Raw genomic sequence first — 25776 nt, forward strand, 5'->3', positions numbered from 1 at the left:
CAGCCCATACTACACAGATATCCACAGCCTCAATTCCCCCAGTTCAGGCCATCATTTAGGAAGACTTTTTCTGTACCTGTCCCATCTCACCTGCCTCAGATCTTATGAGAAGAGTCCTAAAAATATATATAATTGAAACTTTGATGTACTAGGGTCTTAAGATCATGGGTTCAACATATACTATTAGTGTTTTTCATCTGTCCAAACTAGACTTAATCTTTTCCTTACCTTTGTCAAGATTGCCACCTGGTGGTGAATTTCTAGAACTTCATTGTTTTAGCTTCAAGTTAGCAAAAGTAAGGTTAAAAGATGCTACCTTTGATTTCACTAGCAGTTTTGCGTTAATAACATGAAATATAGACCTTTAATCGCCCTGGTAGCCAAAGTCATATAACAGGGTTAGCGGATCCAAAAGTTATACAAGCCTTATAGACATTCCCTTACTTGCATGGGACTCATGCCCTGATTTCCCCATAGGATTCCAGGTTTATTTTAATTACCTGATACTGGATCTGCTCTGAAAAGTAGTTCTTACTTAGACAGTGAGTGTTTGCATCTGCTGCTGAATCTTGGTGACTCCAAACATTGTATAGTGTCTTGTAAACTTTCACCAGTGTGTTAGTTCCCTCAGGTTGCCTTAACAAAGTACTACAAACTAGGTGGCTTATTAAATAACAGCAGTTTATTCCCTCAGTGTTCAGGAGACTAAAAGTCTCAGATAAGTATCAGCAGGTCCGGTTCCTTCTGAGGGCTGTGAATAAGACTGTTCTATACCCCTCAACCCCACTATCATCTGGTGATTGCCTGGAAATCTCTGCCTTCCTTGGCTGGCAGGAGCATCACCTTAGTCTGTGCCTTCATCGTCACACAGGGTCTATGTCTATGTCCAGATGTCACCTTTTTGTAAGACCACCAGTCATACTGGATTAGGGTTCACGCTAATGACCTCATCTTAACTAATTACATCTGCAGTAACCCTATATCCACATAAGATTACATCCAGAGGAATTGGGAGTTAGGACTTCAACATATGAAACTAAGGGGGGACATGGTGCAACCCATAACAACCATGTATCTCATTATACTGCCAGACTTCATTTCTGCCATGTTGTTTTTCACAATTATTTGCTGCTCTTCCCTGCTGGACAGTTACATTTCCTTGCCGCACTGATGGGAAGCTTAGCCGTGAAATTGCTCTACCCAATAAAATATGAAAAGAAGCGATGTGTGCACATCCTAACAGAATCTTTTAAGAGCCTCTTCCTTCTGCCATGAAACAGGCAGTGTTCCAGGTGGAGGCTGTTTCATCAGCCTATGTCTCAGAATGACAGTGACACAGACCAGGGCAGCAGCTGAACCTCAGTGGATATGTAGTATAAGCAAGAAAACCTTTATGATTTTAGGCCACCAAGACTTTGGGGTCATTTATCACTGAAGCATAAATTAACTTTAGCTGACTGACACAGCTAACTGACACTATAACTTCACCCTGTAATGTGAGTGAGGTTTTTTAAAAAAATTCATTCATCAGATAATTATTAAAAACTTGCTATGTGCTAGGCATATAACTATATGTTGGCCACTGTGATGGTGTCGCCTTGGCTATGCCATGGTACCCAGATATTTGCCAAACATCAGTCTAGGTATTGCTGTGAAGGGGTATTTTAGATGAGATTAACGTTTAAATCAGTAGACTTTCAGTAAAGCCAATTACCATCCATAATATGGATGAGCCTCATTCAGTGGAAGACCTTAAGAGGAAAAGACTGAGGTCCTCAAGGAAGAGGGAGTTCTTCTGACTCCAGTTACAGCATCAGTTCTTCCCTGAGTCTCCAACTTGCTCTGCAGATTTCAGATTTGCCAGCCCTCACAAACACATAAGCAAATTCCTTAAAATAAATGTATGTATAGCTCACATTTATTTCAATGTTTCATATTAGAAGTGTTTCAGTCTTTATTTAGAAGTATAGCAACGTTTTTGTGACCAGAAATATGCTGTAGAAACTGAACTCTTATTTATCTCAATTAGCCTATGGTAAAATTGGTCATGCTGTATATCATTTTGCTTAAAGTTGCAGTTTCCAAGAACCTATATGACACTTTTAAGTGATGACTTGCTGTACTGCATTTAATGGAAGCACATAGGAGAAGCACCTGACCCTGACTCGTGGAACCAAAGAAGGCTTTCAGGAGAGAATGCAGTCAAATTTGAGAACTGCACGTGGCAGGTGGAATACGAGTTAGCCAAGTGCAAGGAAGGGTGGTGGGGACCAGGAATTGGACTGAGTAGAGAACATACATTCTCAACAAGGGCATGACCTACCCCAGGAGAAGAAAATGGATGCTTGGCAGACAAGATAAATCTTAGCTATCACACCGTTTTGTCACCATCCAAAGCTCAATCCTACCTGACAAAATTGCATTCCTCTTAATATTTAATTGAGGGGAGGGAAGATGACTAGGAAAAAAATTCTAAGAAAGTCTCCTTAGGTGGGCAATGATTAAAAAAAAAAAAAACATTGAGAAACGTTGGTATAGAAAGAGCATTTGGGCATAGCAAAGATCACACATGAAACTACTGAAATGAGAGAGAACATGGACTATTTGAAAAATTAGAATGGGTGTGGCATAGAATTGGGAGGGAAGAGGAAGCAGGAGGAACAATGAGAGAAGAGGCCGGTCTAGAAACAAATTTTAAAGAAAATTAAACCTGAAAGTGCATTTCAACCTCAATTACCTAAATAATTTTAAGTAAAGTTGGACTTTGCGTCTAAATTATCTACAGCACATCATCCTCACTTTTTTATGTATAAATCATCCTTTGTGTTTGTGGTCTCTACTGAATGAATTAAGCTTTAAACATTGTTTTAGAGACAGAAAAGAGCATTTGTTAAGATATATGTTTCTATCTATCATGCTAGAACTTGGTAGTTGTACAACTGTTGTCTCTGGAATGGCATCAGGTTCAGGTGGGTAATTATAATGCTATTCGAGCAAGCGTTTTAACTTCTAGAGAATTTTCATGTGATTTACTTCACTGGAGTTTCAAAGACTAAAAATATGAGACTAAAAAAGGTATTTTTCTTGGTCCCATTATTTAGAATAGAATGAGAACAATGGTCTATTTAATAACCATGATCGTTATCTTCTTCCCAAATTGAATTAAAATTACATTAATATTCTATCAGAAAATTCTTTGCAAAAATGCTGTCAATCATTTTTTTATTTCTACCAGCTTGTTAACAATGAACTCAAAGCTAATTCAATACTTTTGAGAGATAGTATAAAACTCAATTTTAGAATCTAAAGAACTAAAAAATTGTATGCTATGTGATAATTTTAATTCCTATTTTTCTACCACAGCCTTAGCTTGCTTGGTATAAGTAAGCTCATCCTAAATTTATAATATACTTTTAAGAGGCAGCATTCTAGTAATAATTTTAGAAGGTCTTATTATATAAAAGACAGTATAAAATTATATAATAGTTCTGAGTATGGATTCTGGAGTCAGACTGTCTGGGTTCAGATCCTGAGTTGAACTTGCTTGGGTTTAAATATTACTGGCTTTTATAAACTTGAGCAGATGTGAAAAGCTGTGTGATGTTAACCTCTCTGTACCTCTGTGCCTCATAGTTTGAACTATGTAATACGACTACTACATATTTTTTAAATATACGTTAATAATGAGGTAATTATGTAAAGCACTTAGAACAGTACCTAGTACATACTCAGTACTCAATAATGTTAGCAATAATTACGGAACCCCTTAGTGAGCAGCTTTAAAACCATTTGTTGAGTCTTTCCTATATGTCATACAAAGAACTTACTTGTGAAACTCTTAGTACGTCTTACCTAAAATGATCTTCAGAGCATGGCTGAAGATATTTTTTTGAACTGACTTTTAAAATATTATTATTGTTCTCTTTACTACATTACAAGCCTTCAAACTGATTAGCTTTCTAGGGTAGGATGATACTTTTTGTCCTTAGGTGAGAAGATGAACATCTAAATTTCATTTTTAAAAAAGCATTCCTTCCAGCCAAGCATGGTAGCTCACACCTGTAATCCCAAACTTTGAGAGGCCAAGGTAGGAGGATCATTTGAGGCCAGGAATTTGAGGCCAACCTGGGCAACACCACAAGACCCTGTCTCTATAAAAAATACAAACAAACAACAACAAAAACAAAATAGTTTGACACAGTGGGATATGCCTATAGTCCCAGCTACTCAGGAGACTGAGACAGGAGGATTGCTTGAGCCTGGGCAGTTGAAGTTGCAGTGAGCCAGGATCACACCACTGCATTCCAACCTGGGCAACCATGTCTGAGAAAAAAAAAAAGGCATTCCTTCAGTAGTAGGTGGGAGATGAATTCCTCTTCAGAATTTTGTGTTGGAATCTAAGATTTATCTTTATGGAACTACTATTTACATGGGAACAGTAGGGGAAAGGAAGAAAAGTGACCCATGATTTACTGGCATTTTAAAATTTTGACTAAGGCAATTCCTTGTCAATATTTATGTATTTCAGAAAATGTCATTGAAATTCACAAATGCAAAACGGATTGAAGGACTTGATGGTAATATGTGGTGAGTATCTTAAAATAAATAATAATAATTTAGTGAGGTTTTCCTACATATTTGCACATCTTTAGATGGGAGTTTTTTTGCCCCATCTATAAATAAAGGTCCTCATTTAATTCATCCATTAAATGAAAATGGAAGGAAGTTAGCAATCCATATACTGAATTGTTCATTTGGCACATGTGCCATGCCCTGTGCTGGACACTGGACATATGGGATAGAAAAGGACAATGCTAATGCCCTCATGGAACTTACCTTCCAATCCAGGAACTTTTCTTATTAGTTCTGTTCTCTAATAGTTGATGAAAGAACTTAGCAGCAGCTGGAATTGTTGAGAAAATATATATATATGGTTAAAATATGGGTAGCATGAAACTGAGGTTTGTAAGGGACATTGGATTCATAAATTCAGCCATCATTCTATTTGGTAAACTGATTTTGTGGGTGGTAAATTTTTGTTGGAAACTCGTTTTTTAAAACCTATAGGACTAAACTAGGGTCTTATTTGTCAGTTTTGTGATAAGACTATAAGATGTAAAAAAGCAAACTTTATAATTTTAGAACTTATTAATGTTAGTATTTTTTTTCAATCTTAGGATTGAATTTACCAAATTGGCTGCAGACCCTTCTGTTGTGAATCTTGGCCAAGGCTTTCCAGATATATCCCCTCCTACATATGTAAAAGAAGAATTATCAAAGATTTCAGCAATCGATAGCCTGAATCAGTATACACGAGGCTTTGTAAGTATATCAAGACCATATGGGGCGTGAGCTTTTATTTTATATTAGGGTGTGTGTGTGCGCATGTGCACTTCTGTCATTCATATGTAAGTGACTTTCTGGGACCAGCTGTCCCATCCTAGCAACACAGAAACTTCTGCCCTTGCCCTATGTCCTGGGATGAGCCTTCCTCTACTTCCAGCCCTTCTACACTTTTCTTTTGGCCCTTACTTTACTGTTGCTCCAAGATAGGATCCTATGGCAACAAGATAAGGAACAATATTCTCTTGAGATATGTCTTTTCTATCTCATCAACATTTATGCAGCCTCAGCACTGACCCTTTATTTAATATACTCTATACCCAACTAGTTACCTTTTTCCTCCCTGTCCCAGCTCACTCCCATCCTTCTGTAATGAAATGCCTAGAATAGCCAAAGATTTTCTAAATCAGATGTACCTTTGAACTGTAGACTTATATCTGTTGTGCCAAGAGCCATGCAGTTATCATATGTCTGACCACTTGTCTTTTCCTTTCATGATATTGTGGGAAATGGGGAGGGGAATGGTATAGGAGGAAGCCTTTTTGGCTTTTATAGTGGTCTAACTATAAAAATCTATAGAAGGATTTTGCTTTGGGAATAGCACAGGGAAAAGCAGTGAAACTTACCTGTGTCACAGGGTTTGACACTGGTGAGAATCTCTGCTCTTCATAGACTCTCAATCCCTGGCCCACCCTACAGACCTCCATCTCAGACCTACTCAACATAACTCACTCCCCAGTCTATACAAATCCATAATGAAAGGCTAGAAATAAACCAACAATAGAGAAAATTAATGAAACCAAAAGCTGGTTCTTTGAAAAGAACAGTAAGTAAAAGTTTTACCTAGATTGACCAATAAAAAAGAGAAAACTCAAAGTACCATATGAAGAATGAAAGAAGGAATATAATTACTGATCATGCAGACATGAAAGCAATAATAGGATAATATTAGGTATAATTTTATGTTAATACATTGACAACTTGGATGAAATGAACAGATTATTTAAAAGATACAGGAGGGGTGCAAGCAAGATGGCCGAATAGGAACAGCTCCAGCCTCCAGCTCCCAGCGCCAGCGACACAGAAGATGGGCGATTTCTGCATTTTCAACTGAGGTACCGGGTTCATCTCACTGGGGAGTACCAGACAATTGGTGCTGGTCAGCTTGTGCCGCCCGACCAGTGAGAGCTGAAGCAGGGCGAGGCATCACCTCACCTGGGAAGCGCAAGGGGGAAGGGAATCCCTTTAGAAACTGAGACACACAACACCTGGAAAATTGGGTAACTCCCACCCTAATACTGCACTTTACCAAGGGTCTTAGCAAACAGCACACCAGGAGATTATATCCCACACCTGGCCGGGAGGGTCCCATGCCCACGGAGCCTCCCTCACTGCTAGCACAGCACTCTGAGATCTAACTGCAAGGCAGCAGCGAGGCTGAGGGAGGGTTGCCCGCCATTGCTGAGACTTAAGTAGGTAAACAAAGCCTCCGGGAAGCTCGAACTGGGTGGAGCCCACCGCAGCTCAAGGAGGCCTACCTGTCTCTGTAGACTCCACCTCTGGGACAGGGCATAGCAAAAAAAAAAAAAAAAAAAAAGGCAGCAGAAACCTCTGCAGATGTTAATAACCCTGTCTGACAGCTTTGAAGAGAGCAGTGGATCTCCCAGCACAGAGGCTGAGATCTGAGAACAGTCTGCCTGCTCAAGTGGGTCCCTGACCCCTGAGTAGCCTAATTGGGGGACATCCCCCACTAGGTGCAGACTGACACCTCACACAGCAGGGTACACCCCTGAGACGAAGCTTCCAGAGCAAGAATCAAACAGCAACACTCGCTGTACAGCAGTATTCTATCTTCTGCAGCCTCCGCTACTGATAACCAGGCAAACAGAGTCTGGAGTGGACCTCAAGCAATCTCCAACAGACCTAGAGCTGAGGGTCCTGACTGTTAGAAGGAAAACTAACAAACAGAAAGGACACCCACACCAAAACCCCATCAGTACGTCACCAGCATCAAAGAAAGACCAAAAGCAGATAAAACCACAAAGATGGGGAAAAACCAGGGCAGAAAAGCTGGAAATTCAAAAAATTCAAAAAATCAGAGCACATCTGCCCCTCCAAAGGAACGCTACTCATCGCTAGCAACAGATCAAAGCTGGATGGAGAATGACTTTGACGAGTTGAGAGAAGAAGGCTTCAGTCCATCAAACTTCTCAGAGCTAAAGGAGGAACTACGTACCCAGTGCAAAGAAACTAAAAATCTTGAAAAAAGAATGGAAGAATGGATAACTTGAATAGTCAATGCAGAGAAGGCCATAAATAAACTGACAGAGATAAAAACCATGACACGAGAAATACGTGACAAATGCACAAGCTTCAGTAACCAACTCAATCAACTGGAAGAAAGAGTATCAATGATTAAAGATCAAATGAATCAAATGAAGCGAGAAGAGAAGTCTAGAGAAAAAAAAGGAAAAAGAAATCAGCAAAGCCTCCAAGAAATATGGGATTATGTGAAAAGACTACGTCTGATTGGTGTGCCTGAAAGTGATGGGGAAAATGGAACCAAGTTGGAAAACACTCTGCAGGATATCATCCAGGAGAACTTCCCCAACCTAGTAAGGCAGGACAACATTCAAATTCAGGAAACACAAAGAACGCCACAAAGATACTGCTCGAGAAGAGCAACTCCAAGACACATAATTGTCAGATTCACCAAAGTTGAAATGAAGGAAAAACTGTTAAGGGCAGCCAGAGAGAAAGGCCGGGTTACCCACAAAGGGAAGCCCATCAGATTAACAGCAGATCTCTCAGCAGAAACTCTACAAGCCAGAAGAGAGTGTGGGCCAAGAAAAGAATTTTCAACCCAGAATTTCATATCCGGCCAAATTAAGTTTCATCGGTGAAGGAGAAATAAAATCCTTTGCAGACAAGCAAATGCTTAGAGATTTTGTCACCACCAGGCCTGCCCTACAAGAGACCCTGAAGGAAGCACTAAACATGGAAAGGAACAACCGGTACCATCCATTGCAAAAACATGCCAAAATGTAAAGACCATCAATGCTAGGAAGAAACTGCATCAACTAACAAGCAAAATAACCAGCTAATATCACAATGACAGGATCAAGTTCATGCATAACAATATTAACCTTAAATGTAAATGGACTAAATGGTCCAATTAAAAGACACAGACTGGCAAATTGGATAAAGAGTCAAGACCCATCAGTTTGCTGTATTCAGGAGACCCATCTCACATGCAGAGATATACATAGGCTCAAAATAAAGGGATGGAGGAAGATCTACCAAGCAAATGGAGAACAAAAAAAGCAAGGGTTGCAATACTAGTCTCTGATAAAACAGACTTTAAACCATCAAAGATCAAAAGAGACAAAGAAGGCCATTATATAATGGTAAAGGGATCAATTCAACAGGAAGAGCTAACTATCCTCAATATATATGCGCCCAATACAGGAGCACCCAGATTCATAAAGCAAGTCCTTAGAGACTTACAAAGAGACTTGGACTCCCATACAATAATAATGGGGGACTTCAACACCCCACTGTCAACATTAGACAGATCAATGAGACAGAAAGTTAACAAGGATATCCAGGAATTGAACTCAACTCTGCAACAAGTGGACCTAATAGACATCTATAGAACTCTCCACCCCAAATCAACAGAATATACATTCTTCTCAGCACCACATCGCACTTATTCCAAAACTGATCACATAGTTGGAAGTAAAGCACTCCTCAACAAATGTACAAGAACAGAAATTATAACAAACTATTGCTCAGACTACAGTGCAATCAAACTAGAACTCAGGACTAAGAAAATCAATCAAAACCACTCAACTACATGGAAACTGAACAACCTGCTCCTGAGTGACTACTGGGTACATAACGAAATGAAGGCAGAAATAAAGATGTTGTTTGAAACCAATGAGAACAAAGATACAATATACCAGAATCTCTGGGACACATTTAAAGCAATGTGTAGAGGGAAATTTATAGCACTAAATGCCCACAAGAGAAAGCAGGAAAGATCTAAAATTGACACCCTAACATCACAATTAAAAGAACTAGAGAAGCAAGAGCAAACACATTCAAAAGCTAGCAGAAGGCAAGAAATAACTAAGATCAGAGCAGAACTGATGGAGATAGAGACACAAAAAACCCTTCAAAAATTCAATGAATCCAGGAGCTGGTTTTTTGAAAAGATCAACAAAATTGATAGACTGCTAGTCAGACTAATAAAGAAGAAAAGAGAAAAGAATCAAATAGACACAATAAAAAATGATAAAGGGACTATCACCACCGACCCCACAGAAATACAAACTACCATCACAGAATACTATAAACACCTCTATGCAAATAAACTAGAAAACCTAGAAGAAATGTATAATTTCCTGGACACTTACACTCTCCCAAGACTAAACCAGGAAGAAGTTGAATCCGTGAATAGACCAATAACAGGCTCTGAAATTGAGGCAATAATTAATAGCCTACCAACCAAAAAAAGTCCAGGACCAGACGGATTCACAGCCGAATTCTACCAGAGGTACAAGGAGGAGCTGGTACCATTCCTTCTGAAACTATTCCAATCAATAGAAAAAGGGAATCCTCCCTAACTCATTTTATGAGGCCAACATCATCCTGATACCAAAGCCTGGCAGAGACACAACAAAAAAAGAGAAATTTAGATCAATATCCCTGATGAACATCGATGCAAAAATCCTCAGTAAAATGCTGGCAAACCAAATCCAGCAGCACATCAAAAAGCTTATCCACCATGATCAAGTGGGCTTCATCCCTGGGATGCAAGGCTGGTTCAACATATACAAATCAATAAACGTAATCCAGCATATAAACAGAACCAAAGACAAAAACCACATGATTGTCTCAATAGATGCAGAAAAGGCCTTTGACAAAATTCAACAGCCCTTCATGCTAAAAACTCTCAATAAATTCGGTATTGATGGAACGTATCTCAAAATAATAAGAGCTATTTATGACAAACCCACAGCCAATATCATACTGAATGGGCAAAAACTGGAAGCATTCCCTTTGAAAACTGGCACAAGACAGGGATGCCCTCTCTCACCACTCCTATTCAACATAGTGTTGGAAGTTCTGGCTAGGGCAATCAGGCAAGAGAAAGAAATAAAGGGTATTCAGTTAGGAAAATAAGAAGTCAAATTGTCCCTGTTTGCAGATGACATGGTCGTATATTTAGAAAACCCCATCATCTCAGCCCAAAATCTCCTTAAGCTGAGAAGCAACTTCAGTAAAGTCTCAGGATACAAAATCAATGTGCAAAAATCACAAGCATTCTTATACCGGTAACAAACAAACAGGGAGCCAAATCATGAATGAACTTCCATTCCCAATATTGACAAATGGGATCTAATTAAACTAAAGAGCTTCTGCACAGCAAAAGAAACTACCATCAGAGTGAACAGGCAACCTACAGAATGGGAAAAATTTTTTGCAATGTACTCATCTGACAAAGAGCTAATATCCAGAACCTAGAAAGAACTCAATCAAATTTACAAGAAAAAAACAACCCCATCAAAAAGTGGGCAAAGGATATGAATAGACATTTCTCAAAATAAGACATCCATACAGCCAACAGGCACATGAAAAAATGCTCGTCATCACTGGCCATCAGAGAAATGCAATCAAAACCACAATGAGATACCATCTCACACCAGTTAGAATGGCAATCATTAAAAAGTCAGGAAACAGCAAGTGCTAGAGAGGATGTGGAGAAATAGGAACACTTTTACACTGTTGGTGGGATTGTAAACTGGTTCAACGATTGTGGAAAACAGTGTGGCAAAATGAGGAGGTAGATGCTGGACGGAAAGCAACAAGAAATATTGACTTAAATACCAAATAAAACAAGGAGAGGGAAAGGGAAAGGAAGAAAGAAAAGGAAAGAAGGGGAGAGAACCTAGAAGAGAACTTAGGGAGAGCTAATCCAGGAGTCTTCAGATCCCCTACTTGCCTCAGACTATACCTTCATAATCCCTTCATTTCACCTATGAAAGTAGTTACCTTGGATAACCACTGCTCTCTTGACTATCAATGTGAGTAGCGTCTCACTTCCTTCTAACATTTGCTATCACATCAACACTAGTGTTCGTGTCTTTGGTGAATTTGTTTTTGTTCTCTCTCCCTAGTCCATTGGTTGGTGTAATCATCTCTCCATCAATCAGGAAGAGCCAAGGAGGGGGTGTACAGTTAACGTGGGGTTTTTTTACTTATTTTAACTGGGAAACAAATCCAACTCTTTTCAATATGATTTAATTACTGTCAAAAAATATGAAAGGTTCATTTTTATTCAAAGCAAATACTTTGAAATTATATAATCCCAAATCCTTTGTTTAGTAAGAAGTTTTAATCATTAGCAAGCCTTCATGACCAATAGTGTGGGAATCCTCTAAATGCAGTAAATTTTAAAAAATTCATTGCCATTAAAAAATATAAATTTTCTTTGGGTAATTATAAACATCAAATCCAAATTTTAAAAATTCTTACATTTTAGAGCCATATTACCTCAAACAATAGGTCCCATATTTAAATTCAAGGTTTTGTTCTTATTTTTAATCCAATAGGGCCATCCATCACTTGTGAAAGCTCTATCCTACCTGTATGAAAAGCTTTATCAAAAGCAAATCGATTCAAATAAAGAAATCCTTGTGACAGTAGGAGCATATGGATCTCTTTTTAACACCGTTCAAGCATTAATTGATGAGGGAGATGAAGTAAGTATGTTAACATTATCATAATACCTATGTTGAATCAATTATCATTTGTCCCACCTTTGAATCTTTTGTTTATATTATGCTGTTTTCTCTTTTTATTTTTAATTATGTTTTAAGTATAATGCATGTACAATAAAGTTCACAAATCTTAAATGTACAGCTGGATAAATTACTGTGTAAATTTCTGTGTAACTACAACCAGATAAAGATAATACATTTCCAGTACCCAGAAAGCTCCTTTGTTCCTCTTCATAGTCTATATTCTCCCAGAGGTAACTACTCTTCTGTCTTCTATAACCATAGACTTGTTTTGACTGCTCTTTTACTTGATAGGAATAGAATTATACAATGTATATATACTCTTGGGTCTAGATTCATTCATTTATTTTTGTGTCTGTCAGATTCATCCATTTTCTTGCATATAATTTATTCTTATTTTTATAGCCTATTTAAATAAGGGCAGATGGAAGGGACTAACACTGCTGGGGAAAAAGAATCTTTTGTTTTCATTGCTAAAATAACCTTTAATCTTAACTTGGTCTACAAGTTTTTGATTAATGTCTTTGTGTGCCCAGTAATTGTATAAGCCATCTCATATGAAGATTTTTTTTTTTTTTCTTTTTTTTTTGGAGACAGAGCCCCGCTTTGTTGCCCAGGCTGGAGTACAGTGGTGCAATCTTGGCTCACTGCAACCTCCACCTCACGGGTTCAAGTGATTCTCCTGCCCCAGCCTACTGAGTAGCTGAGATTACAGGCGTCCGCCACCAAGCCCAGCTAATTTTTGTATATTTAGGAGAGATGGGATTTTGCCATGTTGGCCAGACTGGTCTCGAACTCCTGACCTCAGGTGATCCATCTGCCTCAGCCTCCCAAAGTGCTGGGATTACAAGCGTAAGCCACCACACCTGGCTGAGGATGTATTAATATGACAGGAAGGTAAAATGATTTTGCTATTTAGTACTGTGATGTATAACCAACTTTTGGCACCTACCTCAGTCATCTCTACCCGTATTTCCCATTATCATTCCAATACCCTTGCTTTAATACTTTTTGCCTCTTTCATTTATTCACAAAATACAGAGGATCCAATATATGCTAAGCACTGTGAGATAGAAGATTTTTTTAAAGATAGATTCTGTGCAGAAGGAATTCTCTGACTAGTAGAGAACACAGACTTGCAAATGGATTAAGAGGAACATTGTGTGTTAGCCAATAGTGGAGAATGTATAACTTACAGTAGTGACAAAAGGAAGAGGCAATCACATCTGCTAAGTCTGGAAAGCTCCAGAGAGACATTGCTTACACTGGGACTGAAGAACGAGTATTTATCCTGATCTATATTGTTAACTTTCTTTGAACTCTCATAGCCCTTTATCATACCACTTTTAGGAAAGATGCTGCTATCTGCTTTGTGTTATGTTATTCTTTTGCAACTTTGATTCCCTCCACTGTGCCAGACAAGATGTTTAAGGAAACATGTTAAGGAAGTTCACAGTTTCATATACATAATCTCCTTTAATCCTATAACATAGTTTTGTCTCATACTTCAATGTTGTTAATCCTTTGTTGCTTCTTTCTCTGCACTATGTTGGGAGTATTGTAAGGCTTAGCCCTTAGCCTTCTTTCCTCTATTCTTTCTTCCTTCATCAACTTATCTAGTATTTTGAAACCGCAAACATGTCACTTACTATCATACTGACCTATTTATTGTTTCTTTATCGCATTTATTACTATCTGAAATTATCTAATGTCCTTATTTGTTTCTCTGTTCATTGTAAGCCTCTCTCAGTAGGATGTAAGTTCTAGGAGAACTTTATAGCTTTATTGCCAGCACCTAAAATAGTGAGGACTCAATAAATACTCTCAAAAAAAAAAAAAAAAGAGAGAGAGAGAGAGGAATTGTTCACATCATAAAAGTGAAGAAATCAAGGTGAAGAGTAGCAGGTATATTCCTCCCACTCCACTGCCCTGCCTCTCCAATTTATTTTCCTTTATTGTGCTCTCACTTTGTATTGAGTTTTATATTTCCCACTAGAGTCACAAAGATAGGTTGTTTTAGTCCCTGAGAACTTCACAGATGAGGAGGCTGGGTGTGGTGGCTCAGGCCTGTTATCCCAGCAGTTTGAGAGGCCCAGGCAAGCAGATCACCTGAGGTCAGGAGTTCAAGACCAGCCTGGGCAACGGCAAAACCCCGTCTCTACTAAAAATGCAAAAATTGACCATGCTTTTGAGAAGAGAGAAACATTTCTACTCTCAAGATGATGCTTTTAAATTAGCACTTTATACCAGGGAACATTACAGTGTTCTCTTTCCACATATCCTGCTGAGGTCTGTCACTGCTTATACATCACTTACATTCTAGATTTTATTTTCTAATTTGAAATATAAAGAAATGCTTAATCGTTTTGGCTGGAATATCTCTTTGAGAATGTGATAGTCCCATTCTCCAGGTAAATCTACCTCTGCATATATGAAATTTTATATGCAATTTCAAATACTCCCACTGCATGCTTATTTATAGATCTCCCTAAGATACCAAGGAGTCCAATTAAGACTACCTGGACAAGTTTGTCTCCGAGGTCTCTTCCCCTCAGATGTTAGCTCCACAAGGGCAAAGCCTGCCTTTTTCACTGCTGTATCCCAACACATAGTACAGTGCCTAGTCCATAGTAGGTACACAGTATTATTAACATGAATAAATGATTGATAGGTTGTGATCTTATTTGCTTTTATTGCAGGTCATACTAATAGTGCCTTTCTATGACTGCTATGAGCCCATGGTGAGAATGGCTGGAGCAACACCTGTTTTTATTCCCCTGAGATCTGTAAGTTTGCCAGTAGGGTTCATATGGCAAAGTTTCAAGACTTAAGAAGTCTTGAAAATACCAGTTACTTTGTTATGATAAAGTTTCTACTTTGATTGCATTTGGAGATTTCCTGTATGTCTCTGTTTGTCTAGTTGTCTTTTTAAAATATTTTCAACATAAGTAATACACTAAGGTGAGTCATAAAATCATCAGCTAACCTTACAATATCAGACATGTTAACCATAGTTGTAGCTAGTTCCTGTGAAGGAATAGTAACAGCAGTTAATGTTGACAGGGCTTATTTTTCCATTTAACAGGTGTGAGCATAAGACTTAAGTCTTCTTGGGCTCTTAAGCAGAACTACAGCCTAGTTATTTCTGTTTATCTTCTTTGTTAGTCTTTTTCTACCTTTTTTTCTGTTCCTACTTCAGGGAAGCATTTGTTGGTAATTTATTCAGTTTCCTTTGCCATGTCTTTCTTTGATGTTTTTTTCTTATTATATTATTTGTTTGTAAGACAGTAAACATGACTTAATTGAATAAAATTATATCTTCATTCTTCATGCTTAGAAACCCGTTGATGGAAAAAGATGGTCTAGTTCTGACTGGACATTAGATCCTCAAGAACTGGAAAGTAAATTTAATTCCAAAACCAAAGCTATTATACTAAATACTCCACATAACCCACTTGGCAAGGTAAGCAAGTCTCTTATCTCCTTACACAGTCTTCTGACCTATCATTTTCTCATATGTTGAATAATTGGCTGTGTTCTTTCCTTTATTATGTGTAGGTGTATAACAAAGAGGAACTGCAAGTAATTGCTGACCTTTGCATCAAATATGACACACTCTGCATCAGCGATGAGGTTTATGAATGGCTTGTATATTCTGGAAATAAGCACTTAAAAATAGGTACCGACTATAATATAGAGTCACAAATCTAAATGTGTTTGGGCACATATGGTAGAACTGATTGGAAAGTATCCCAGACCAAATCTAAAATAGTCTTTGTAATGGGTATCTGTCTGTATGAACACTTAAAAATAGTATTTAAATGAGCAATACTTTAGTGAATTGATGAATAGTTCAAAGGACAAAGAATAAGAGATTTTGGATCATACTATAAAGCTATGATACCAGAGAAGTAGTTCTTTGGCCCATATCCCCGGCTTCTTAGCAGAAATCCGGCAATTACTTGGTACATAAGACACAGGGAGCTTTCTTGTGCCTGAAGAGGTTCTAGACGGTCTGTGCTCAACAACTTAACAAAATGCCAAGTCAACAGAAAGAAATTACAGGGGTAGTCAGGTATGCTGCTTGGCCCTTGCTTGAGATTCAGCTATTGCTACTGGGCTATCTCATGAATGCCGTAGTGTCTGCTGCAGTAGTCCAAACCATGTGAACTATAGGATTACAAACTGGGCTGCAACTTTTGGGTCTTCGAACCTCCCTTTCCTTTGCCTGGAAACACTTTTCCTCCAAATATCCACCTGGCTCCAAATATCCTTTGCCTCCTTCAGGCCTTTGTCCAATGTCAGTTTTCATGACCATCACATTGAAAATAGATACACCTCTCCCTCCAGCATTTGCTTTGTCCTTTTTCTATTTTGTTTTGTTTTTCCCTCTATAGTAAATATAAGAATCTATATATTTTACTTCTAAACCACAGTGATGGAGGGGTTTTGTTTATTTTAGTCTCTTCTGCATCCCCATTTTCCATAGAATCTTGTACACGGTAGAGAATTAGAAAGAAATTGTTGAATAAATGAAGACGAAAGATGAAAAGATTAAGGGAAGGATGACTAAAAAATGGAGCAGAAATAGATATATTTTAAAATTTAGACCAGGTACAGTGGTTCACGCCTATAATCCCAGCACTTTGAGAGGCTAAAGTTGGTGGATTGCTAGAGTCCAGGAGTTCAAAACTGGCCTGGGCAACATGGAGAAACTCCATCTCTACACAGAAATTCAAAAAATCAGCCAGGTGTGGTAGTCTGTGCCTGTAGTCGCAGCTACTTGGGAGGCTGGGGTGGGAGGATCCCTTGAGCCCGGGTACCACTGGCTCACTGCAACCTCCATCTCCTGGGCTCAAGCAATCCTCCCAGCTCAGCCTCCCAAGTAACTGGGACTAAAGGCACAGACCACCACACCCGGCTAATTTTTTTTAAGAAAAATAAAAATAAGAAATGTAATGTGCTAATATATTAAATTGTTGCATTGTTACATGTGCCATAATTACTCCTATAGTATATTACAAGTTGCTATAGATGTGGGAAGAGAAAGCAACTGTTTGAGGGGAATAAAAAAGGAGTGGCCAAAAGATAGAGAATTAGCTAAACAGAGAAATAGGAACTAAATTCCTAAAACATAAACTAGCATGTACTTAGACAAGGAGGTGTAAAAGATCAAGATACACTTAAGAAAGGTAAATGATTATTGAAATTTTAAACACAAAGAAGAAAGGTAAATAAGTTTTGTGGTTTTGTTTGTTTGTTTGTTTGTTTTTGAGACAGAGTCTTGCTCTGTCACCCAGGATGGAGTGCAGTGGCGCGATCTCGGCTCACTGCAACCTCTGCCTCCTGAGTTCCAACGATTCTCCTGCCTCGGGCTCCCGAATAGTTGGGATTACAGGCACGCGCCACCATGCCTGGCTAATTTTTTTACTTTTAGTAGAGACGGGGTTTCACCATGTTGGCCAAGCTGGTCTCAAACTTCTAACCTCATGATCCACCCGCCTTGGCCTCCCAAAGTGCTGGAATTACAGGCATGAGCCACCGTGCCCGGCCTTATTTTTTATTTTTATTTTTTAGGAGACAGGGTCTTGCTGTGTCACCCAGGCTGGAGTGCAGTGGCGCAGAGCTCACTGTAATCTCAAACTTTTGGGTTCAAGCAATCCTTCCACCTCAGCCTCCCAAGTAGCTTTGACTACAAGTCTGCACCCCCTTATCTGGCTAATTTTTTTTTAATTTTTGTAGAGATAGCATCTCACTATGTTGCTCGTACTGTTCTCAATCTCCTAGACTCAAGCAATCCTCCTGCCCTGGCCTCCCAAAGGGCTGTGATTACAGGCATAAGCCATAGAACCCAGCCTCAGTTTGATTTATGAGGGTGTATTGTAGTAACTGGCATAGATCAGGGTGGAAAAGTAGGGTGATTCTAAAGGACTTTGAATATGAGATAAAGAGTATAAACTTTGTTGAGGAGGTCAGGGTTCTGAAACTTACTTTAGTGGTAGATCACCATGAGATCACAGTGTTCTACATCATGAAATAGTGATATTGTGAATTCCATCCTGAAAGTAATAGCAATTTTCCCAACAGAAATTCAACAATTAGAATCCAATATAAAAATCACAATTCTGTTCATACTTGTCCACAACAAAAAGCTATTGAAATAAACACATTTGAGTTTTTCTGATTTTTCCATTAATATGCATTTACTAAATGCTCATCTGTTTCACTATTAGAGCATCCACTATCAGATAAGTGGTAGTATTTGCTATAAGGCTTAAGAAAATTGTGTGGAAGAAAACTTAACATTGATTTTTTAAAATTTTGCACATTAATTTGATTACCAGAGTGCCAGTGACCTTACTTTGAGAACTATTGCAAAAGGTGTAACAAAACAGGAGAATTGGTTCCATGACTAGATGTTTTTTTACAAAGATGAGAGCCAGTCACAGAGGAGGGTCTTAAGCAAATCAGATAACCTAGCAGTGGAGATGGTACATGGGGGCTATTTAGAAATTATAGAGTGTAGCATTTGAAGGTGGAAAGAAAGCAAGCATGATACTAAGATCTCTAGCCTGAACTACTCAGCAGTGATAAGGCCTTTAGCGAGAGTAAATATGGAGAGGAGCAGATTTGTAGGGAAGGGCTGAGCAAAGGGAATTCCTTCTCATGCTTTAAACTTGCTGAGTTTGGGTGTCTATGGGACATAGAAGAATAGATATCTGGGGACAAGTGGAATTATACGCCTGATCGTCAGAATCAAATTATAATGGAATGTATTTTTGGCAGTCATCAAAATGTTGGTGGTTGCTGGACACATGGAAGAGAATGAATTTTCTCAAGGGGAATATATAAACAGAGAAGGCAGCCAGAGATTTGCAGGGTGTGGCACCTTACTACATCAAAATGTTATCATGTGTTAAATTGCATCAGAGTCCACCATCGCCCATCCTGTTGGTGACCTTGTCTCAAGTCATTTGAACTGTTTCCCAGTGGAAAATCAGATTAACATGAACAATTACTTTCTTGTTGTAATTAACTCAGTGTAGCAATATTCATCCCAAAAGATCACTTTAGATCATCTTGAAATTTATTATTTAGATCTACTCATTTTAAGCCCTTCAGGGTAAAGCGTAACTAATAACGTTATTTACTAAAGATATGCAAGATGTATATTTTGAACTTAGATTTTTTTTAGTTGTAACAGCCCATAAAGTTTAAATAAGACCAAAAAATGGATACACTATTTCATTATTTAGAAAGTGCAATTTGTTTGCATTAAAAATGAGGTATTCTATCACATACAATAGTCTTTGTTACATTAAAGATGCAAAATGGCTACAAAACAGCTATTAGATCAATTTGCAAAGTGCACCAGTAGTCCTTTGCAAAGTGCACCAGTAGTCCTTTAATATATGATGTATCCTTTACTTTAAAGGAAGTGATAATCTGCATTATACATAGTTTAGATTTTCTCGGGTCAAATAGAAAAGTGGGGCATGTGTCATAGCATTCTTTTGGAGTATTTTGGAAGACCAGAAATGTCTCAAAACTAGAAGGGATATAATTATTTATATCAAATTTTAAAATATTCCTTCTTCAAGTGGACATTCTAACTATTTTTCTCATTTATCTTTTTGGGTTTTGTTATATTCCACAGAGAATACAATTATAACTTTTCTGATTTATATACTTTTCCTACTGTTTCAAATTTAGCAGGTATTTCAGGGTAGACTGAAATTACTTACACATTGTTTTGGAAATTCCTGTAGCTGCCTTACATTTTAGTAGGCACTTTACTTGCTTAAGAGCAGATTATTTCAGAAAGCAGAAGCTTAGATTCCCAGAGATGTGCATTTATTTTCCCTTTGTGTGTACCAACACTCTAAGAACAATACAAGATCCCCCACTTGTGCTTCTGAAAAACAAGTGGAAAAACTTGTGGGTTGCATGGAAAGAACTTCAAAACTAAATTACTTGAGGAATCCAAAAAGCAGTATTGTGGGTGGCATTGGCAGAAGAGTGACAGAATGGTAATTTACCAGTTATTACCAATGTCTAGCAAAATTTACAAACTCTTGCATTTTAGACCTCCAGACCTTTGTTACCTGCATTCTCTTAGCCCAGAATATCTTCATTCCCTTTCTCTGCCTGGCTATGGCCTATGTGGTCTTCTATGTCTCAGCTTAAGAATTACTGGCTGCAGAAAGCCACCCTCAACACCCTCTTCTATCCTTGCATCACCCTCCATGCCTCCTGCTGTTACAGCATTTATCACACTGTATTACAATTGTCATTGTATGTGTCTCATGTCCCACTAGACATTAAATTTTTTGAAGAATTGCATCTTATTCATTTTTGTTTCCTCTAGACCTTAGTCCCTAGCACCTGGTGGTTGCTAATGAATATTTGATGTATGAATGAATCAATGTCTTTATTAAAGATGTTAATCAACTTGAAAACCATTATACAGCCAATTCGCATTATTCTTGAGTTCTGTATTTGCAAATTTGCCTACTCCCTAAAATATATGTGTAACAAAATCAATACTCACAGCACTTCATTTGAAGAGAAGGGGAAATTTGAGTCACCCTACACACATTCCCACTCGAGGTCAAACAAGGCAACACTCTGGTTCTGTTTCAATTCACACTATAAGCAATTGTTCTCTGTACAGTGATTTTGCTGTTTAAAATGGCCCCCAAGCCTAGTGCTGAAGTGCTGTCTAGTGTTCCTAAGTGCAAGAAGGTTGTGATGTTCCTTATGGAGAAAATATGTGTGTTTGATAAGTTTCGTTCAGGCACAATGGCCACGAGGATATTAAAGAGTGATAGCTAAAAGGTACAGGGCTTCTTCTGGGATGAAAAAAGTGTTCTGAAATTGGTTATGGTGATAGTTGCACAGGTCTATAGATATACTAAAAAATCACTGAATGGCATACCTTAAATTGGTGAATTTATGGGATTTATATCCCAATAAAGCTGTTAGCAAAACACACACACATACACACACACACACATGCACACATGATTACTGGGTCCCACCCCCAGAGTTTCTGATTCAGTAGGTCTGGGATGAGGCCCAGTGATTTGCCTTTCTTACAAGTTACCCAGTGATGCTGATATTGCTAGTGTGAGAACACATTTTAAGAGCCATTGCTCTAGGAAGCCTGGAGAAATACACTCAGAAAATAGGCAAAATAAAGGGGCCTAAACAATAATCAGGATCACAACCTAAGCCCTGCCACTGGACTATTATACTGAACCTGCAGCCACTGCTAACATTGAACAATGAATGCTCCAGCTCCTGTGACAGCTGCCACTTAAGGCAGTCCGGAACACTGCCTGCTGGTACTCCTGACACTCCTGCCCCAGAACTAATTTAAAAATTTTTAAATCTATTTATATATTATTTTGGTGCAACATTACAGTGTTGTAACCTTTTCATCTGTGTTTTACATTAAAGTTACATTATCTAAAAAAAAAAAAAAAAAAAACTAGAAATAACTATACTGGCTAAACTATAATACACTTATTTTCATTGAATTTATGTATCTTTGTTATGTTTTTATACTAAATGTAGATTATACTAAATTATACTAAATGTAGATTAATTGGAAAACAATTATTTAACCTTTTTTCCTCCTCTGTTTAGCTACTTTTCCAGGTATGTGGGAGAGAACAATAACAATAGGAAGTGCTGGAAAGACTTTCAGTGTAACTGGCTGGAAGGTAAGATGAGTAAGAATTTAATTGCTTAAAAATAGGCCTGTATATTATTTATTTTTTTGTAGAGTGTTTTGTGTTTTAAATGCTGGCCAGGCATGGTGGCTTATGCCTATAATCCCAGCACTCTGGGAGGCTAAGGCAGGAGGATCACTTAAGGCCAGGAGTTCAAGGCCAAACTTGGCTACATGGTGAGACCCTGTCACCATGGCAGGGTGGTGCATGCCTGCAGTCCCAGCAACTTGGGAGGATGATATGGGAGGATCACTTGAGCTCAGGAACTTGAGGCTGCAGTGAGCTGCACTCCGGCCACTGGGAGACAGAACAAGACCATCTTTAAAAAAATAATGAAATAAATAAGTAAACAGATAAATGAATAATTGCATACATATTCAGTTTATATAGATTTTTATACCTGGTGATCTTTGCTTATCTCTTGACTTATTTTGCTTTCATGTTGAGTTTTATCCTTTTTGAGACCTAATTATTTCTTTAAAAGTCAGAAAAATTAGGTCATTTTCCCTTTTATAAGTGATCAACTAATGACACCTTTTTCTTTGCAAAAAAGTGTTCAGATTCCTGCATATTAATATAAAAGAAGAAAAAATAACAGTAGCTAATATTTTGGCAGGTTCTAAATGTTTTACATATACTAATTTCTTTCATTCTCATAACCGCACTATAAGGTGGGTATGGTTAGTATCCTCATTTTACAGATGACAAAGCTAAAGCACAGAGAAGTTAAATGACTTGCCTAAGATTACCCCGCTAATAAATTCAAGCCAGTACAGGAAGTCTAGCTCCAGAATTCATGCACTTAACCACTGTATTATTTATTACAATAATTTATCCAGTTAAAACCCAAGTTTCTTCCAGCCTCATCTCTCCTGAACATGGGTAAAAAGCAGGGAGCATTGACCAGGCATGGTGCATACGCCTGTAATCCTAACACTTTGGGAGGCCGAGGCGGGTAGATCACCTGAGGTCAGGAGTTCTCGATCAGCCTAACATGGTGAAACCCCATCTCTACTAAATGCAAAAAAATTAGCTGGGCATGGTGGTGCATGCCTGTAATCCCAGCTACTTGGGAGGCTGAGACAGGAGAATCGCCTGTAGCTAGGAGGCGGAGGTTGAGTGAGCCAAGATCCAGCCATTGCACTCCAGTCTGGGCAACAAGAGCAAAACTCTGTATCAAAAAAAAAAAAAAAAGAAAGAGGGAGCATCAAAAATTAGGCCTGCAGAATCAAGTCTATATGTTTTAATTATGAGTACCTTAGGCCCTCATTCAGAGTTACTTTAATCTGTAATTTGAACAAGCTTTGTTACCAGTTTTTAATCTTCCAGAATATGACTCCATTTGGAAGCTGTTCCTTGAAAAGAACACCATCGAAATGATTCTAAGTATTAATACTATACTACTTTCATAGTGTGAACTTTTTTTTTTTGAGATGGAGTCTCACTCTGTCGCCCAGGCTGGAGTGCAGTGGTGTGATCTCAGCTCACTGCAACCTCTGCCTCCTGGATTGAAGTGATTCTCCTGCCTCAGCTTCCCAAGTAGCTGGGATTACAGGTGCCCACCATCACGCCCAGCTAATTGTTTTGTATTTTTAGTAGAGACAGCATTTCACCATGTTGACCAGGCTGGTCTTCAACTCCTAACCTCAAGTGATCCACCCACCTCAGCTTCCCAAAGTGCTGGAATTACAGGTGTGAGTCACCATACCCAGCCAACATTTTAGGATTGTATATATTTAACAATTGCACTAAGTTTAAACTGCTGTCTCAGATTTGTTATATACAATTAGATTTTCTGATATGTTTTATCTTCTCCTTTCCCAGCTTGGCTGGTCCATTGGTCCGAATCATTTGATAAAACATTTACAGACAGTTCAACAAAACACAATTTATACTTGTGCAACTCCTTTACAGGTAAGTGTTATAGTAATTCAGGGTAGAAGGATGGTCTTTTGGTGAAGGTATTACTTTTATATTGCATATTTGAATTGACTTAGTTCTCTTTCTATCCTTCTGTTGCAGGGCCTTCTAATATAATTTGGAATTTGGGGAGCAGATACATATTCACTGTTATCAAGGATGGTTTGAGTGTTTTTTTAAACACAAGTTTAGCTATGTTAAACATTGCTGGCAGGAATCTAAAGTGCTACAACTCTGTGAAGGACAATGGCAACACCAAGCAAAATTACACATGTGTTTGCCATATGAAAGCAATCCATCTTCTAAGAATTTACCCTAAAGTTGTGTTTTAGTCCATTCTTGCACTTAGGTAAAGAAATACCGAAGACTTAGTAATTTATAAAGAAAAGAGGTTTACTTGGCTCCCGGTTCTACAGGCTGTACAGAAAGCATAGTGGCTTCTGCTTCTGGAGAGGCCTCAGAAAACTTACAATAATGGTGGAAAGCAAAGAGGAAGTAGGCATGTCTTACATGGCTGGAGCAGGAGGGAGAGAAGTGGGGAGGTACAACACACTTTTAAACAACCATATTTCCCAATAACTCACTATCATGAGAACAACATCAAGGGGATGGTGCTAAACCATTCATGAGAAACCACTCCCATGATCCAATCACCTCCCAACAGGCCCTACCTCCAACATTGAGGATTACAATTGGACAAGAGATTTGGATGAAGACACAGATCCAAACCATATCAAGCTATCTGCACATGTAAGAAGTTATGCACTTACCTGGCTATTCATTGCAGATGATTGAGGATAATCCATAAGCATCTACAGACAATTGATTACATAAACCATGATCTATCCAAACATTGAAATGTTATATGACCATATTTAGTTTTCTATTGGTGCTGTAACAAATTACCACAAACTTAGTGACTTAAAATAACACAAATTTATTATCCTACAGTTCTTCAGCTCAGAAGTCCAAAATGGGTCTTAAAGAGCTAAAATCAAGGTGCTGGCATTGCTGAGTTCCTTCTGAAGGCTATAGGAGAGACTCTGTTCCATGCCTTTTCCAGCTTCTAGAGGTTGCCTACATTCCTTGGCTCACAGTCACATCAATCCATCCTCTGCTTCCGTCAACACATTTCCTGTGGCTTCAACCCTTCTGCCTCCCTTTTTCCCTTATAAGTACCTTTGAGATAACATTGGGCTCAATGCATAATCTACCCAGTTAATTAAGGATAATCTCCGTAATTTCAATCACATCTGCAAAGTTCCTTTCACCATGCAACGTAACATATTTACAAGTTCTGGGTTTTAAGACCTAGATGTCGTTGGGACCCATTACTCTGTCTACTGACTACCGAAGAGAAAAGAAACAAGAAAGAAAATGGGAAAATACTATAATTACTGTACTGAGATAAAAAAGATTTCCAGAATACATCATAAAGTAAAAAAGAAAAACTATTTAAATATTATTTAATATTTAATATTTTTATATATTTATTATGGAAATAGGGATTTAGTTACCATCATTCTATGGATAATCAAAATGCTGAAAAAAATAGTATTTTTCTAGAAGGCAGTTAAAAAAGCAAAAGAACCAGGCACAATGGCTCACGCTTATAATCCCAACATTTTGGGAGGCCAAGGCAGGCAGGTCACCTGAGGTCAGGAGTTCGAGACCAGCCTGGCCAACATGGCAAAACCCCATCTCTACTAAAAGTACAAAAATTAGCTGGGCATGGTAGTGAGCACCTGTAATCCCAGCTACTCAGGAGGCCAAGGCAGAATTGCTTGAATCCAGGAGACAGAGGTTGCAGTGAGCTGAGATCGTGCCATTGCACTCCAGCCCGGACAACAAGAGCAAGACTTCGTCTCAAAAAAAAAAAAAAAAAAAAAAAGATGTTGATAGATATGAAGAAGAAAGATAAAACAGGGAAGAGGAAGGATATAAAGTTCCGGGTGGGAGATATACAGTGT

At 38.3% G+C, this 25776-nt stretch overlaps 1 protein-coding gene across 2 annotated transcripts in view; it reads left to right on the forward strand.

The window, feature by feature from the left end:
* KYAT3 (kynurenine aminotransferase 3) overlaps window positions 1-25776 on the forward strand; it is a 59482-nt gene that overhangs the window by 18910 nt on the left and 14796 nt on the right. For both annotated transcript variants that reach the window (XM_015144487.3, XM_015144489.3), the window contains 8 exons: window positions 4529-4587; window positions 5178-5322; window positions 11961-12110; window positions 14849-14935; window positions 15487-15612; window positions 15708-15828; window positions 21801-21877; window positions 23711-23800. In XM_015144487.3, the coding sequence (XP_014999973.2) occupies window positions 4529-4587; window positions 5178-5322; window positions 11961-12110; window positions 14849-14935; window positions 15487-15612; window positions 15708-15828; window positions 21801-21877; window positions 23711-23800 (855 nt within the window). The remainder of the gene's footprint in view (window positions 1-4528; window positions 4588-5177; window positions 5323-11960; window positions 12111-14848; window positions 14936-15486; window positions 15613-15707; window positions 15829-21800; window positions 21878-23710; window positions 23801-25776) is intronic.

This window comes from Macaca mulatta, chromosome 1 (assembly GCF_049350105.2).
Source record: "Macaca mulatta isolate MMU2019108-1 chromosome 1, T2T-MMU8v2.0, whole genome shotgun sequence".
Classification (NCBI taxonomy): Eukaryota; Metazoa; Chordata; class Mammalia; order Primates; family Cercopithecidae; genus Macaca; species Macaca mulatta.